At 55.9% G+C, this 13,089-nt stretch overlaps 1 protein-coding gene across 1 annotated transcript in view; it reads left to right on the top strand.

Annotated features, from left to right (window-relative positions):
- Nucleotides 1–13,089, top strand: part of LOC139415797 (zinc finger protein 638-like) — a 49,739-nt gene that overhangs the window by 32,868 nt on the left and 3,782 nt on the right. The window contains 8 exon segments of the mRNA XM_071163890.1: nucleotides 629–786; nucleotides 1,003–2,146; nucleotides 2,552–2,679; nucleotides 2,795–2,851; nucleotides 3,114–4,839; nucleotides 5,851–5,959; nucleotides 11,629–11,793; nucleotides 11,948–12,295. Coding sequence (XP_071019991.1) covers nucleotides 629–786; nucleotides 1,003–2,146; nucleotides 2,552–2,679; nucleotides 2,795–2,851; nucleotides 3,114–4,839; nucleotides 5,851–5,959; nucleotides 11,629–11,793; nucleotides 11,948–12,295 — 3,835 coding nt within the window.

The following is a 13,089-nucleotide window of genomic DNA, read 5'->3' as shown; positions in this document are numbered from 1 at the left end:
AAGGATCTGAATTCTTATGTAAATGTGATATTGTAAATTGTAAATTAGCAACAACTTCAAAAGAATCCTGTTTTTTGCTTTGTCATTATGGGGTATTGTGATGTCATTATGGGGTATTGTGATGTCATTATGGGGTATTGTGATGTCATTATGGGGTATTGTGATGTCATTATGGGGTATTGTGATGTCATTATGGGGTATTGTGATGTCATTATGGGGTATTGTGATGTCATTATGGGGTATTGTGATGTCATTGTGGGGTATTGTGATGTCATTATGGGGTATTGTGATGTCATTATGAGGTATTGTGATGTCATTATGGGGTATTGTGATGTCATTGTGGGGTATTGTGATGTCATTATGGGGTATTGTGATGTCATTATGGGGTATCATTTGTAGATTGATGTTGGGGAAAAAAAACAATAATTTTTATAATAAGTCTGTAACAAAACAAAATGTGTTATTAAGTCTAGGGGTCCGAATGCTTTCTGAAGGCTCCGTTTAACCAATTAGGACCCTGGAACCTCCGACTGCATTTTTTAAATTTTCTGATTCGTCAGGAGACGACACAGATAACAAATCAGATGAATTGGTTTGTTTAATATATATGTTTCTCTCTCTGTCTCAGATCTATTTTGAGATGGAATCGTCGTCGGTGGCAAAGACCGTGTGTCTTCATTTCCAGAAGTCCCCCAGTGTAGTTCAGAACAACCCTCTGAAGTTCAACTTGCTGGTCAAGGATCAACAGGCACCGCAGCCCCCAGCCCAGAAGACATCTGTTGTCAGGTAAATATCTTAACTCAACCTTTCATTAACCTCCTAGATTTTATCCAATCCAATCATTGTATTAACGTCCTGTTTTCTAACGACATAGGATACAATTAGTGTCCACTGTTTTTCCTCGTCAGGGAACAACTCCTGTCCCATGTGTTCCTCTGGAAACCTTTCTGACTGGGCATGTAAACATCACTTATTTTATAATCTACGTGTTTGTTATTTCAGCACCAAAGCCAAGAAGAAACCAATCAAAGGCAAGAAGCCTGTAGCTAAAGATGTCACAACCCCAGTTAAACCTGTTACTCCCACTACTAAGAGCACCAATGCTACGGTCTCATCCTCTCAGCCTGTTGCTGTGGCGACCAAGCAACCGGGTGACAACGTCATCGTTGCGGAGGCCAAGCAACCAGGAAGTGACGTCGTGGTGATTAATTCCGACGGAAAGGCAACGTTTGCGGAGTCTGGAGAGAAAGAGGGTTGGATTTCCTCGACGAAAGATGGGAAGAAGAAGAACGCTCATCCTCCCAAAGAGGATGGAGGGATGAAAACTGAGGAGGAGGCAAAAGGAAACAAGGAAGACACTGCGACCGTCGACATCGTCGTTTCCGCCTCGTTACCTACGGTTGCCGTGTCCGCTCCCGAGGAAGAGGTCGCCATGGAAACCCAGAGCACCGACGGCGTTGCCTCGACCAATGAGATTGCAGCAGGACCCAAACAGGTCCTAGCTGCGGTCCCACAACAGGGCAGTGATGTCATTGCGTTGGCTAGTGAAACCGTGACGACTGTGGCCACAACAGAACCTCGTCTGATCTCCGCTGTGGAGGGAGCTGATAACGTGGCCCATCCCGTCGACTCTGACACCGTTGCTGCCTTGGAACCGGCACAAACACCGGCTCCCGTCCCGGTAGAGTTAAATGTTGAAGACAAACCTCAGGACTTTCCTCCGGTCACCGAGGAGATCCTCAAGGCCCTGGAGGCAGCGGTGCACCAACACCGTATGGGGAGACTGGCGGAGGAACAGGCTAAACAGGAACACAACCAGGGAGAGGGGATCCAGGCCAAGCCTCTACCCAACCAGGAGAGCCCTGCAGCTGGGGAGACGGCGGAGAGAAAGACCCCGGCTGAGTCAGAAGAGAAGACTGGGGAGAAAGAGACGACAAAGAAAGAGGAGCCACGACCAGAGAAGAAGTCACAGCCGGACAAAAAGACCACCGACACGAAGAAGACACCTTCAGGATCTGGCCAACCAGACCACAAGAAGACCACCGACACGAAGAAGACACCTTCAGGATCTGGTCAACCAGACCACAAGAAGACCACCGACACGAAGAAGACACCTTCAGGATCTGGCCAACCAGACCACAAGAATGTACGTATCATAATAATAATAATGTGAATTTAAGGGACAGATGTCATTTAAACCTTGACAGATTTGAATCACTGACAGTCTGATTCATTGCACCTTAGTGTAACCGGTGTGAAATGGCTAGCTAGTTAGCGGTGGTGCGCGCTAATAGTGTTTCAGTCGGTGACGTCATTCGCTCTGAGACTTGGAGTAGTTCTTCCCCTCTGCAAGGGCTGCGGCTTTTGGGGAGCGATGGGAAACGATGCGTCCAGGGTGGCTGCTTCGAGGGACCCCATGTAGGGCCGAGGAGAGGGATGGAAGCAATACTGTTACGTTAGCTTCTGCTAATATTTGAATGTATGTATTGTACTCTAATGACTGAGGCAACTCATTATGTATTTGAATGTCTAATAAAATTAATTCATCCAGGGGAAGACCAAGGCTTCCGGAGGGAGAGGCCGGCGCCTCTCCCCAGAAAGGAGAGCAGACCCGACGGCAGCCCCGCCAAGAAGAAGGGGAAGAAGGGGAGGAAAGAAGAGGAAGACGAAAGGAGCAAGGTAGGAGAAGAAGAAAAGCAAGACGTGATGCTGAATGACAATTCTATCTTTTTATGATTTGATTCTATTTCTGAGCGAGAAATGATCCTGGTAAATGTTTCTGTTGGTTCCACAGAGCCTCGGTAGCAGCAGTAAAACGACCCTCTCCTCTAGGAGCAGGTCTAAAGACACGGTGAGCCGACAATGCTTTCCAAACGCCAACATTTCTTTAAAATACCACATTCTGTACAGAATCTATAACCGCTACAGTCTGTTGTAGCAAACTCTCATACATCTGATTTCAAACTACAGAACTGATTTCAAACTACATCTGATTTCAAACTACATCTCATTTCAAACTACTGCACTTCTGTTGAACTTGTGGAAGATTTGATTTGATTTTGATTAATTAATTATTTTGATTCATCCTTCTCTCTCTCTTTACCTCAAGCTAGTTGCTACGTGGGAGATGAGTTTACGTCTGACGTCATTCCCGGTGAAGCCAACTCCTTCTATCTGGACCAGTTCAACATGGACCAGTTTGTTACTGTGGACGAGGTGGAAGGGGATGAGGCTGAGAACACCAACCCACCGCAGTCATCCTCATCTTCGTCACACAAGACACAAGATAAGGCCTCGGAAAGGTCAAAACGATCGTCCAAACGAAAGAGGGGTACCCCAGATACCCCATCTCCGAAATCTAGCCTGGAGCACAAGGAGACACCCACGTCCTCCTCCTCTACCCCCCCTGCTCAGAAGACTCCACGAAAAGCCGCAGCAAAAAAGGCGTCAGCTAAATCTCAACCACCTGCCACCTCTGGACGCAAGACCAGGTCATCAGCAGCTGTTGTTGTAGCAACCGAAGCCGCAGAAACCCAGGAAGCTGCCGACGAAAACACCAGCATAGCCGATACGGAGGCGGAGCCTGTTCCCTTGGAGACTCGGTCTCAGTCGGAAGAGGAAGTCGTAGTGGTCACTAAGGGATGTGACACAGAGGATGTAGTACCGTCATCCCACCACAAGATGTCAGTGTTGGACACTGCAGTGACCGACAACAAGGAAGAAAGTGCTGTCTCAGAAAGCGATATGGAGACGACCGCTGAAAAACCTCCAGAGCTAGAGGGGAGCAAGGAGACGACCCAGGCTGAAAAAGGTTCCTCGATTCTGGGTACCGAGGCTCAGAATGGAGCCTGTCCCCTGGAGCTTGGTCTGACCCATCCTTCTGCCTCAGCCAAGGAGCGAAACCTTCAGAAGGCCCTGCAACTACAAGAGGTGGAGACGGTGTCGGGTCACCAGGTGCCCCAATCACTTATTGATAAAGTACCTGATGATGATGGTGATTTCCAGATACTCGACGAAGCTGTGGACGATGACACACCTAGAGACGGAGAAGAGGCCAGTCAAGACACTCAAGAACAGTCTGGATCTCTATCTCTGGGTTACCAGGCGCCTGCAGCCTCCGAATCTACAGGTTCCCAGGTGCCTCAAGCTACACTAGAGGAACACGAAGAGATCACCAACGACGAAGAAGAAGAATCTGCATTCCAGATCCTCGACTCTCTAGAAGACACTGAAGACAACATGGCCGACTCCTCTCTCGCAGGCCAAGGAGGCCGAAGAGATTCTCTACCCAGAGAGATGGAGGGGTTCCAGATACTAGATTCAGTCGACGATCAGACGGAAACGACCCAAGTTCTGGACAACCATACGACCGACTCTAAATGTCAGGGGGGCTCCAAGCCTCTAAAGGGGGGTAAGAAGACACCCCAAAAGAAGGGGAAAAAGGAGATTAAGAAGGTATCCAAAACTCAAGAGGTGACCAAGACCCCAACAGGAGAGTCCGGGGGGGGTACCCCGAAAAAGAGTAACCTTGTCACCTTGGATGAGGTGAGCGAGGAGGAGGATTACCCAGATGACGCCGCCGAAGAGGAAGAACTTATTAAGAAACAACAACTGGTGAAGGAGAAGCAGCGAGAGAAGGACAGAGGGAAGGAGAGAGAGAAAGGGCGGAGGAGGAGTAGAGAGAAGGAACGGACGAGGGAGGAGGAGAGGGTCGGAGTGGATACTGAGGGCTTGGTGACTTTGGATGAGATCGGAGAGGATGAAGGAGCAGAGGGGCCTTGCCTGGAGCCACACCCCTTCAGCCAGGAGGACGAATCAGGAGACACCTTCAACCCAGAGGTCAGGAAATTTCTGCTGCTTGCTTTCTCCGCTCTCTCCTCTCTCTGTCGTCTCTCTCCTCTCTCTGCCGTCTCTCTCTTCTCTCCTCTCTGTCGTCTCTCTTCTCTCTCTGTTGTCTCTCTTCTCTCTGTCGTCTCTCTTCTCTCTCTGTCGTCTCTCTTCTCTCTCTGTCGTCTCTCCCCTCTCTGTCGTCTCTCCCCTCTCTCTGTCGTCTCTCTTCTCTCTCTGTTGTCTCTCTCTCCTCTCTCTGTCGTCTCTCTTCTCTCTCTGTCGTCTCTGTTCTCTCTGTCGTCTCTCTTCTCTCTGTCGTCTCTATTCTCTCTCTGTAATCTCTATCTCCTCTCTCTGTCGTCTCTCTCTTCTCTCTCTGTCGTCTCTCTCTTCTCTCCTCTCTGTCGTCTCTCTTCTCTCTCGGTCGTCTCTCTCCTCTCTCTGTCGTCTCTCTCCTCTCTCTGTCGTCTCTCTTCTCTCCTCTGTCGTCTCTCTTCTCTCCTCTCTGTCGTCTCTCTCCTCTCTCTGTCGTCTCTCTCCTCTCTGTCGTCTCTCTCCTCTCTGTCGTCTCTCTTCTCTCCTCTCTGTTGTCTCTCTCCTCTCTATGTCGTCTCTCTTCTCTCCTCTCTGTCGTCTCTCTCCTCTCTCTGTCTTCTCTCCTCTCTGTTGTCTCTCTTCTCTCTCTACCATCTCTCTTCTCTCTCTGTCGTCTCTCTTCTCTCTGTCGTCCCTCTTCTCTCTCTGTCGTCTCTCTTCTCTCTCTGTTGTCTCTCTCTCTGTTGTCTCTCTCTCCTCTCTCTGTCGTCTCTCTCTCCTCTCTCTCTCCTCTCTCTCTCGTCTCTCTCTCCTCTCGTCTCTCTCTCCTCTCTCTGTTGTCTCTCTCTCCTCTCTCTGTTGTCTCTCTCTGTCGTCTCTCTTCTCTCTCTGTTGTCTCTCTCTCTGTTGTCTCTCTCTCCTCTCTCTCTGTCGTCTCTCTCCTCCCTTTCTCAGTCACACATCCTTTGACCTCTCTCCTATCAGACTCTGGTAACCCTGGATGAGGCTGGAGGTGATGGGGAGGATGATGAGATGGAGGAAGAGCAGAACAAGAGTCCTGAACCAGCGCAGAACCAGCAAGCTGACCACACAGGTCTGTCAGAGTAGAAGAGAGGGGGGGGGTCAGGACGGAAGGGGTGGGAGGGGGTGGTGTATCTCGACAGAAGGGGGGGGTGTATGGGGACAGAAGGGGGGGATATGGGGACAGAAAGGGGGGGTGTATCGGGACAGAAGGGCGCCGGGGGTGGATCGGGACAGAAGGGGGGGTGTATCGGGACAGAAGGGGGGGGGTGTATCGGGACAGAAGGGGGGGTGTATGGGGACAGAAGGGGGGTATGGGGACAGAAGGGGGGGGGTGTATCGGTACAGAAAGGGGGGGGGTGTATGGGGACAGAAGGGGGGGGTGTATGGGGACAGAAGGGGGGTATGGGGACAGAAGGGGGGGTGTATCGGGACAGAAGGGGGGGTGTATGGGGACAGAAGGGGGGGTGTATCGGTACAGAAAGGGGGGGTATCGGGACAGAAGGGGGGGGGGGGGTGTATGGGGACAGAAGGGGGGTATGGGGACAGCAGGGGGGGGTGTGGGGACAGAAGGGTGAGTGTGGGGACAGAAGGGGGAGTGTATCGGGACAGAAAGAGGGGGTATCGGGACAGAAGGGGGGGGTTGTATCGGGACAGATGGGGGGGTTGTATCGGGACAGATGGGGGGGTTATCGGGACAGAAGGGGGGGTGTATGGGGACAGAAGGGGGGTATGGGGACAGCGGGGGGGGGGGGGGGGACAGAAGGGGGGTATGGGGACAGCAGGGGGGATGTGTGGGGACAGAGGGGGATGTATCGGGACAGAAAGGGGTGTGTGTGTATCGGGACAGAAGGGGGTGTGTATCAGGACAGAAAGGGGGGGTGTATCGGGACAGAAGGGCGCCGGGGGTGGATCGGGACAGGAGGGGGGTATGGGGACAGAAGGGGGGTGTATCGGGACAGAAAGGGGGGGTATCGGGACACAAGGGGGGGTGTATGGGGACAGAAGGGGGGATGTGTGGGGACAGAGGGGGATGTATCGGGACAGAAGGGGGGGTTGTATCGGGACAGAAGGGGAGGTGTATGGGGACAGAAGGGGGGGTGTATGGGGACAGAATGGGGGTATGGAGACAGAAGGGGATTATGGGGACAGAAAGGGGGGTGTATCGGTACAGAAAGGGGGGGTATCGGGACAGAAAGGGGGGGTATCGGGACAGAAGGGGGGGGGGTGTATGGGGACAGAAGGGGGGTATGGGGACAGCAGGGGGGGGTGGGGACAGAAGGGGGAGTGTGGGGACAGAAAGGGGGGGTGTATCGGGACAGAAGGGCGCCGGGGGTGTATCGGGACAGAAGGGGGGGGTGTATCGGGACAGAAGGGGGGGTGTATCGGGACAGAAGGGGGGGTGTATGGGGACAGAAGGGGGGTATGGGGACAGAAGGGGGGGGTGTATCGATACAGAAAGGGGGGGTATCGGGACAGAAGGGGGGGGGGGGTGTATGGGGACAGAAGGGGGGTATGGGGACAGCAGGGGGGGGTGTGGGGACAGAAGGGTGAGTGTGGGGACAGAAGGGGGAGTGTATCGGGACAGAAAGGGTGGGTATCGGGACAGAAGGGGGGGGGGTTGTATCGGGACACATGGGGGGGTTATCGGGACAGAAGGGGGGGGGGTCTTGACAGAAGGGGAGGGGGTATGGGGACAGCGGGGGGGGGTGTGGGGACAGAAGGGGGGGTGTATGGGGACAGAAGGGGGGTATGGGGACAGAAGGGGGGGTGTATCGGGACAGAAGGGGGGGTGTATGGGGACAGAAGGGGGGTATGGGGACAGAAGGGGGGGTGTATCGGTACAGAAAGGGGGGGTATCGGGACAGAAGGGGGGGGTGTATGGGGACAGAAGGGGGGTGTGGGGACAGAAGGGGGGTGTGGGGACAGAAGGGGGAGTGTGGGGACAGAAGGGGGAGTGTATCGGGACAGAAAGGGGGGGTATCGGGACAGAAGGGGGGGGGGGGTGTATGGGGACAGAAGGGGGGTATGGGGACAGCAGGGTGAGTGTGGGGACAGAGGGGGATGTATCGGGACAGAAAGGGGGGGTATCGGGACAGAATGGGATGTGTGTGTATCGGGACAGAAGGGGGTGTGTATCGGGACAGAAGGGCGCCGGGGGTGGATCGGGACAGAAGGGGGGTATGGGGACAGAAGGGGGGGTGTATCGGGACAGAAAGGGGGGGTATCGGGACAGAAGGGGGGTGTATGGGGACAGCAGGGGGGATGTGTGGGGACAGAGGGGGATGTATCGGGACAGAAGGGGGGGGTTGTATCGGGACAGAAGGGGAGGGGGGGGGTGTATCGGGACAGAAGGGGGGTATGGGGACAGCAGGGTGAGTGTGGGGACAGAAGGGGGAGTGTATCGGGACAGAAAGGGGGGGTATCGGGACAGAAGGGAGGGGGTTGTATCAGGACAGATGGGGGGGTTATCGGGACAGAAGGGGGGGGGGGTCTTGACAGAAGGGGAGGGGGGTATGGGGACAGCGGGGGGGGTGTGTGGGGACAGAAGGGGGGGTGTATCGTGACAGAAGGGGGGGGTGTAGCGGGACAGAAGGGGGGGGGGGTGTATGGGGACAGAAGGGGGGTATGGGGACAGCGGGGGGGGGGGGGGGGCAGAAGGGGGGTATGGGGACAGCAGGGGGGATGTGTGGGGACAGAGGGGGATGTATCGGGACAGAAAGGGGGGGTATCGGGACAGAATGGGCTGTGTGTGTATCGGGACAGAAGGGGGTGTGTATCAGGACAGAAAGGGGGGGTGTATCGGGACAGAAGGGCGCCGGGGTGGATCGGGACAGAAGGGGGGTATGGGGACAGAAGGGGGGGGTGTATCGGTACAGAAAGGGGGGGTTGTATGGGGACAGAAGGGGGGGGGGTGTATGGGGACAGAAGGGGGGTATGGGGACAGCAGGGGGGGGTGTGGGGACAGAAGGGGGGGTGTATGGGGACAGAAGGGGGGTATGGGGACAGAAGGGGGGGTGTATCGGGACAGAAGGGGGGTGTATGGGGACAGAAGGGGGGGGTGTGTCGGTACAGAAAGGGGGGGGTATCGGGACAGAAGGGGGGGGGGTGTATGGGGACAGAAGGGGGGTATGGGGACAGCAGGGGGGGGTGTGGGGACAGAAGGGTGAGTGTGGGGACAGAAGGGGGAGTGTATCGGGACAGAAAGAGGGGGTATCGGGACAGAAAGGGGGTTTGTATCGGGACAGATGGGGGGGTTGTATCGGGACAGATGGGGGGGTTATCGGGACAGAAGGGGGGGTGTATGGGGACAGAAGGGGGGTATGGGGACAGCGGGGGGGGGGGGGGACAGAAGGGGGGTATGGGGACAGCAGGGGGGATGTGTGGGGACAGAAAGGGGTGTGTGTGTATCGGGACAGAAGGGGGGGTGTATCGGGACAGAAGGGGGGGTGTATCGGGACAGAAGGGGGGGTGTATGGGGACAGAAAGGGGGTATGGGGACAGAAGGGGGGGGTGTATCGATACAGAAAGGGGGGGTATCGGGACAGAAGGGGGGGGGGGTGTATGGGGACAGAAGGGGGGTATGGGGACAGCAGGGGTGAGTGTGGGGACAGAAGGGGGAGTGTATCGGGACAGAAAGGGTGGGTATCGGGACAGAAGGGGGGGGGTTGTATCGGGACATATGGGGGGGTTATCGGGACAGAAGGGGGGGGGGTCTTGACAGAAGGGGAGGGGGGTATGGGGACAGCGGGGGGGGTGTGGGGACAGAAGGGGGGGTGTATGGGGACAGAAGGGGGGTATGGGGACAGAAGGGGGGGTGTATGGGGACAGAAGGGGGGGTGTATGGGGACAGAAGGGGGGTATGGGGACAGAAGGGGGGGTGTATCGGTACAGAAAGGGGGGGTATCGGGACAGAAGGGGGGGGTGTATGGGGACAGAAGGGGTGTATGGGGACAGAAGGGGGGTATGGGGACAGAAGGGGGGTATGGGGACAGCAGGGGGGGGTGTGGGGACAGAAGGGTGAGTGTGGGGACAGAAGGGGGAGTGTATCGGGACAGAAAGGGGGGGTATCGGGACAGAAGGGGGGGGGGGTGTATGGGGACAGAAGGGGGGTATGGGGACAGCAGGGTGAGTGTGGGGACAGAGGGGGATGTATCGGGACAGAAAGGGGGGGTATCGGGACAGAATGGGATGTGTGTGTATCGGGACAGAAGGGGGTGTGTATCGGGACAGAAGGGCGCCGGGGGTGGATCGGGACAGAAGGGGGGTATGGGGACAGAAGGGGGGGTGTATCGGGACAGAAAGGGGGGGTATCGGGACAGAAGGGGGGTGTATGGGGACAGAAGGGGGGTATGGGGACAGCAGGGGGGGATGTGTGGGGACAGAGGGGGATGTATCGGGACAGAAGGGGGGGGTTGTATCGGGACAGAAGGGGAGGGGGGGGGGGTGTATCGGGACAGAAGGGGGGGTGTATGGGGACAGAATGGGTGTATGGAGACAGAAGGGGGTTATGGGGACAGAAGGGGGGTATGGGGACAGAAGGGGGGGTGTATCGGTACAGAAAGGGGGGGTATCAGTACAGAAAGGGGGGGTATCGGGACAGAAGGGGGGGGGGGTGTATGGGGACAGAAGGGGGGTATGGGGACAGCAGGGGGGGGGTGTGGGGACAGAAGGGCGAGTGTGGGGACAGAAGGGGGAGTGTATCGGGACAGAAAGGGGGGGTATCGGGACAGAAGGGGGGGGGGGTGTATGGGGACAGAAGGGGGGTATGGGGACAGCAGGGTGAGTGTGGGGACAGAAGGGGGAGTGTATCGGGACAGAAAGGGGGGGGTATCGGGACAGAAGGGAGGGGGTTGTATCAGGACAGATGGGGGGTTATCGGGACAGAAGGGGGGGGGGGTCTTGACAGAAGGGGAGGGGGGTATGGGGACAGCGGGGGGGGGTGTGTGGGGACAGAAGGGGGGGTGTATCGTGACAGAAGGGGGGGGTGTAGCGGGACAGAAGGGGGGGGGGTGTATGGGGACAGAAGGGGGGTATGGGGACAGCGGGGGGGGGGGGGGGGCAGAAGGAGGGTATGGGGACAGCAGGGGGGATGTGTGGGGACAGAGGGGGATGTATCGGGACAGAAAGGGGGGGTATCGGGACAGAATGGGCTGTGTGTGTATCGGGACAGAAGGGGGTGTGTATCAGGACAGAAAGGGGGGGTGTATCGGGACAGAAGGGCGCCGGGGGTGGATCGGGACAGAAGGGGGGTATGGGGACAGAAGGGGGGGTGTATCGGGACAGAAAGGGGGGGTATCGGGACAGAAAGGGGGGGTATCGGGACAGAAGGGGGGGGGGGGGTGTATGGGGACAGAAGGGGGGTATGGGGACAGTAGGGGGGGGGGTGGGGACAGAAAGGGGGGGTACCGGGACAGAAAGGGGGGGGTATCGGGACAGAAGGGGGGGGGTTGTATCGGGACAGATGGGGGGGTTATCGGGACAGAAAGGGGGGTGTGTCGGGACAGAAGGGGAGGGGGGTATGGGGACAGCGGGGGGGGGGGGTGTGTGTGGGGACAGAAGGGGGGGTGTATCGGGACAGAAGGGGGGGTGGGGTGTATGGGGACAGAAGGGGGGTATGGGGACAGCGGAGGGGGGGGGGTGTATCGGTACAGAAAGGGGGGGTATCGGGACGAAAGGGTGGGTGTATCGGGACAGAAGGGGGGGAGTCCTCTCGTCCTCTAAACCATTTCTCTCCTCTAGCTGATGCTACAGGGTCTCCTGGTGCAGAGGATGACGGCAGGGGCATGGAGGAAATCAGGAGAATGGACTTTGTGACCGTGGATGAAGTGGGAGAGGAGGAGGAGGAGGAGGCTGTTACCACAAGGAGAGGAGCCAGGGGGAGGAAGAGGGCCCGACAGACCTCTGGTAAGAGAGAGGGACACACACACACACACACACACTCAGAGACACACACACACTCGGAGACACACACTCACACACAGAGACACTCACACTCGGAGACACACAGGATTTGAGTTATAATGTTGCAGCTGTATTTCTTCATCTTCTCTCATCACAGCCAGGAAACCAGTGAAGGTGAAGAAGGTGAGCGTCAAAGACAAGGAAGAGGAGGAGCCTCGGGCAGATATGACTCCTCCCACTGACACAGCTTCCGTTGACGCTCCCTCCTCATTGCTCCAAGTCGCTGTGACCTCAGAGGTGGACGCCCAACCAGCTGCCTCGGTCCCAGACCTCCAGGAGAAAGAGAGGGAGGCTGATACCCCGGCAGACCAACCCAGCCTGGAGGCCTCCTCAGCAGGGCAGGAGAGGCAGACGGACCCCCCTGAGAACCAGAGTCTGGAGGGGAAACAGGAGACGACAGATATCAGTGCTGGAAAGACTTGGACTGACTCCACGACACCACAAGGTAGAGAGAGAACAACATCAGATGTTGTTCAGTAGTTCATGAGACACCAGTCAGCCTCGTAGCGTCACTGAGGTGTCTCATTCCCGTGGAGGAGTTTTATTTTTGAATTGTATGTCTCATCTTTTTCAAATGTGACCACAGACTGAGTCATTTTTCCTTGGCTGGTATCTGTATTCCAGGCGGTATGAATATCAGGTCCTCCCTGGATGTCCCTAATGGCCACGTGGTCATGAAGACGTGTGTTTGATAGGATCGTAATGACATGATATCTGGACTCTGTTCTTGTCTTGCTGCCAAATTAATCTGTTTTCTCCCTTCACCTTTGTTCTTCCTGACTCCCTCTCTCTCTCTCTCTCTCCACATCTCTCTTTCTCTCCACATCTCTCTCCCTCTCCACATCTCTCTCCCTCTCCACATCTCTCTCTCATCTCCACATCTCTCTCTCATCTCCACATCTCTCTCTCTCTCTCTCCACATCTCTTTCTCTCTCCACATCTCTCTCTCTCTCCACATCTCTCTCTCTCGCTCTCTCTCGCTCTCTCTCTCCACACCTCTCTCTCCACATCTCTCTCTCTCTCTCCACATCTCTCTCTCTCTCCACATCTCTCCCTCTCCACATCTCTCTCTCTCCACATCTCTCTCTCTCCACATCTCTCTCTCTCTCTCCACATCTCTCTCTCTCTCTCCACATCTCTCTCTCTCTCTCCACATCTCTCTCTCTCTCTCCACATCTCTCTCTCTCTCCACATCTCTCTCTCTCTCTCCACATCTCTCTCTCTCTCCACATCTCTCTC

Source organism: Oncorhynchus clarkii, chromosome 9, assembly GCF_045791955.1.
Source record: "Oncorhynchus clarkii lewisi isolate Uvic-CL-2024 chromosome 9, UVic_Ocla_1.0, whole genome shotgun sequence".
Classification (NCBI taxonomy): domain Eukaryota; kingdom Metazoa; phylum Chordata; class Actinopteri; order Salmoniformes; family Salmonidae; genus Oncorhynchus; species Oncorhynchus clarkii.
The sequence above is the reverse complement of the archived record's forward strand: the minus strand, read 5'-3'. Positions and strand labels throughout refer to the sequence as shown.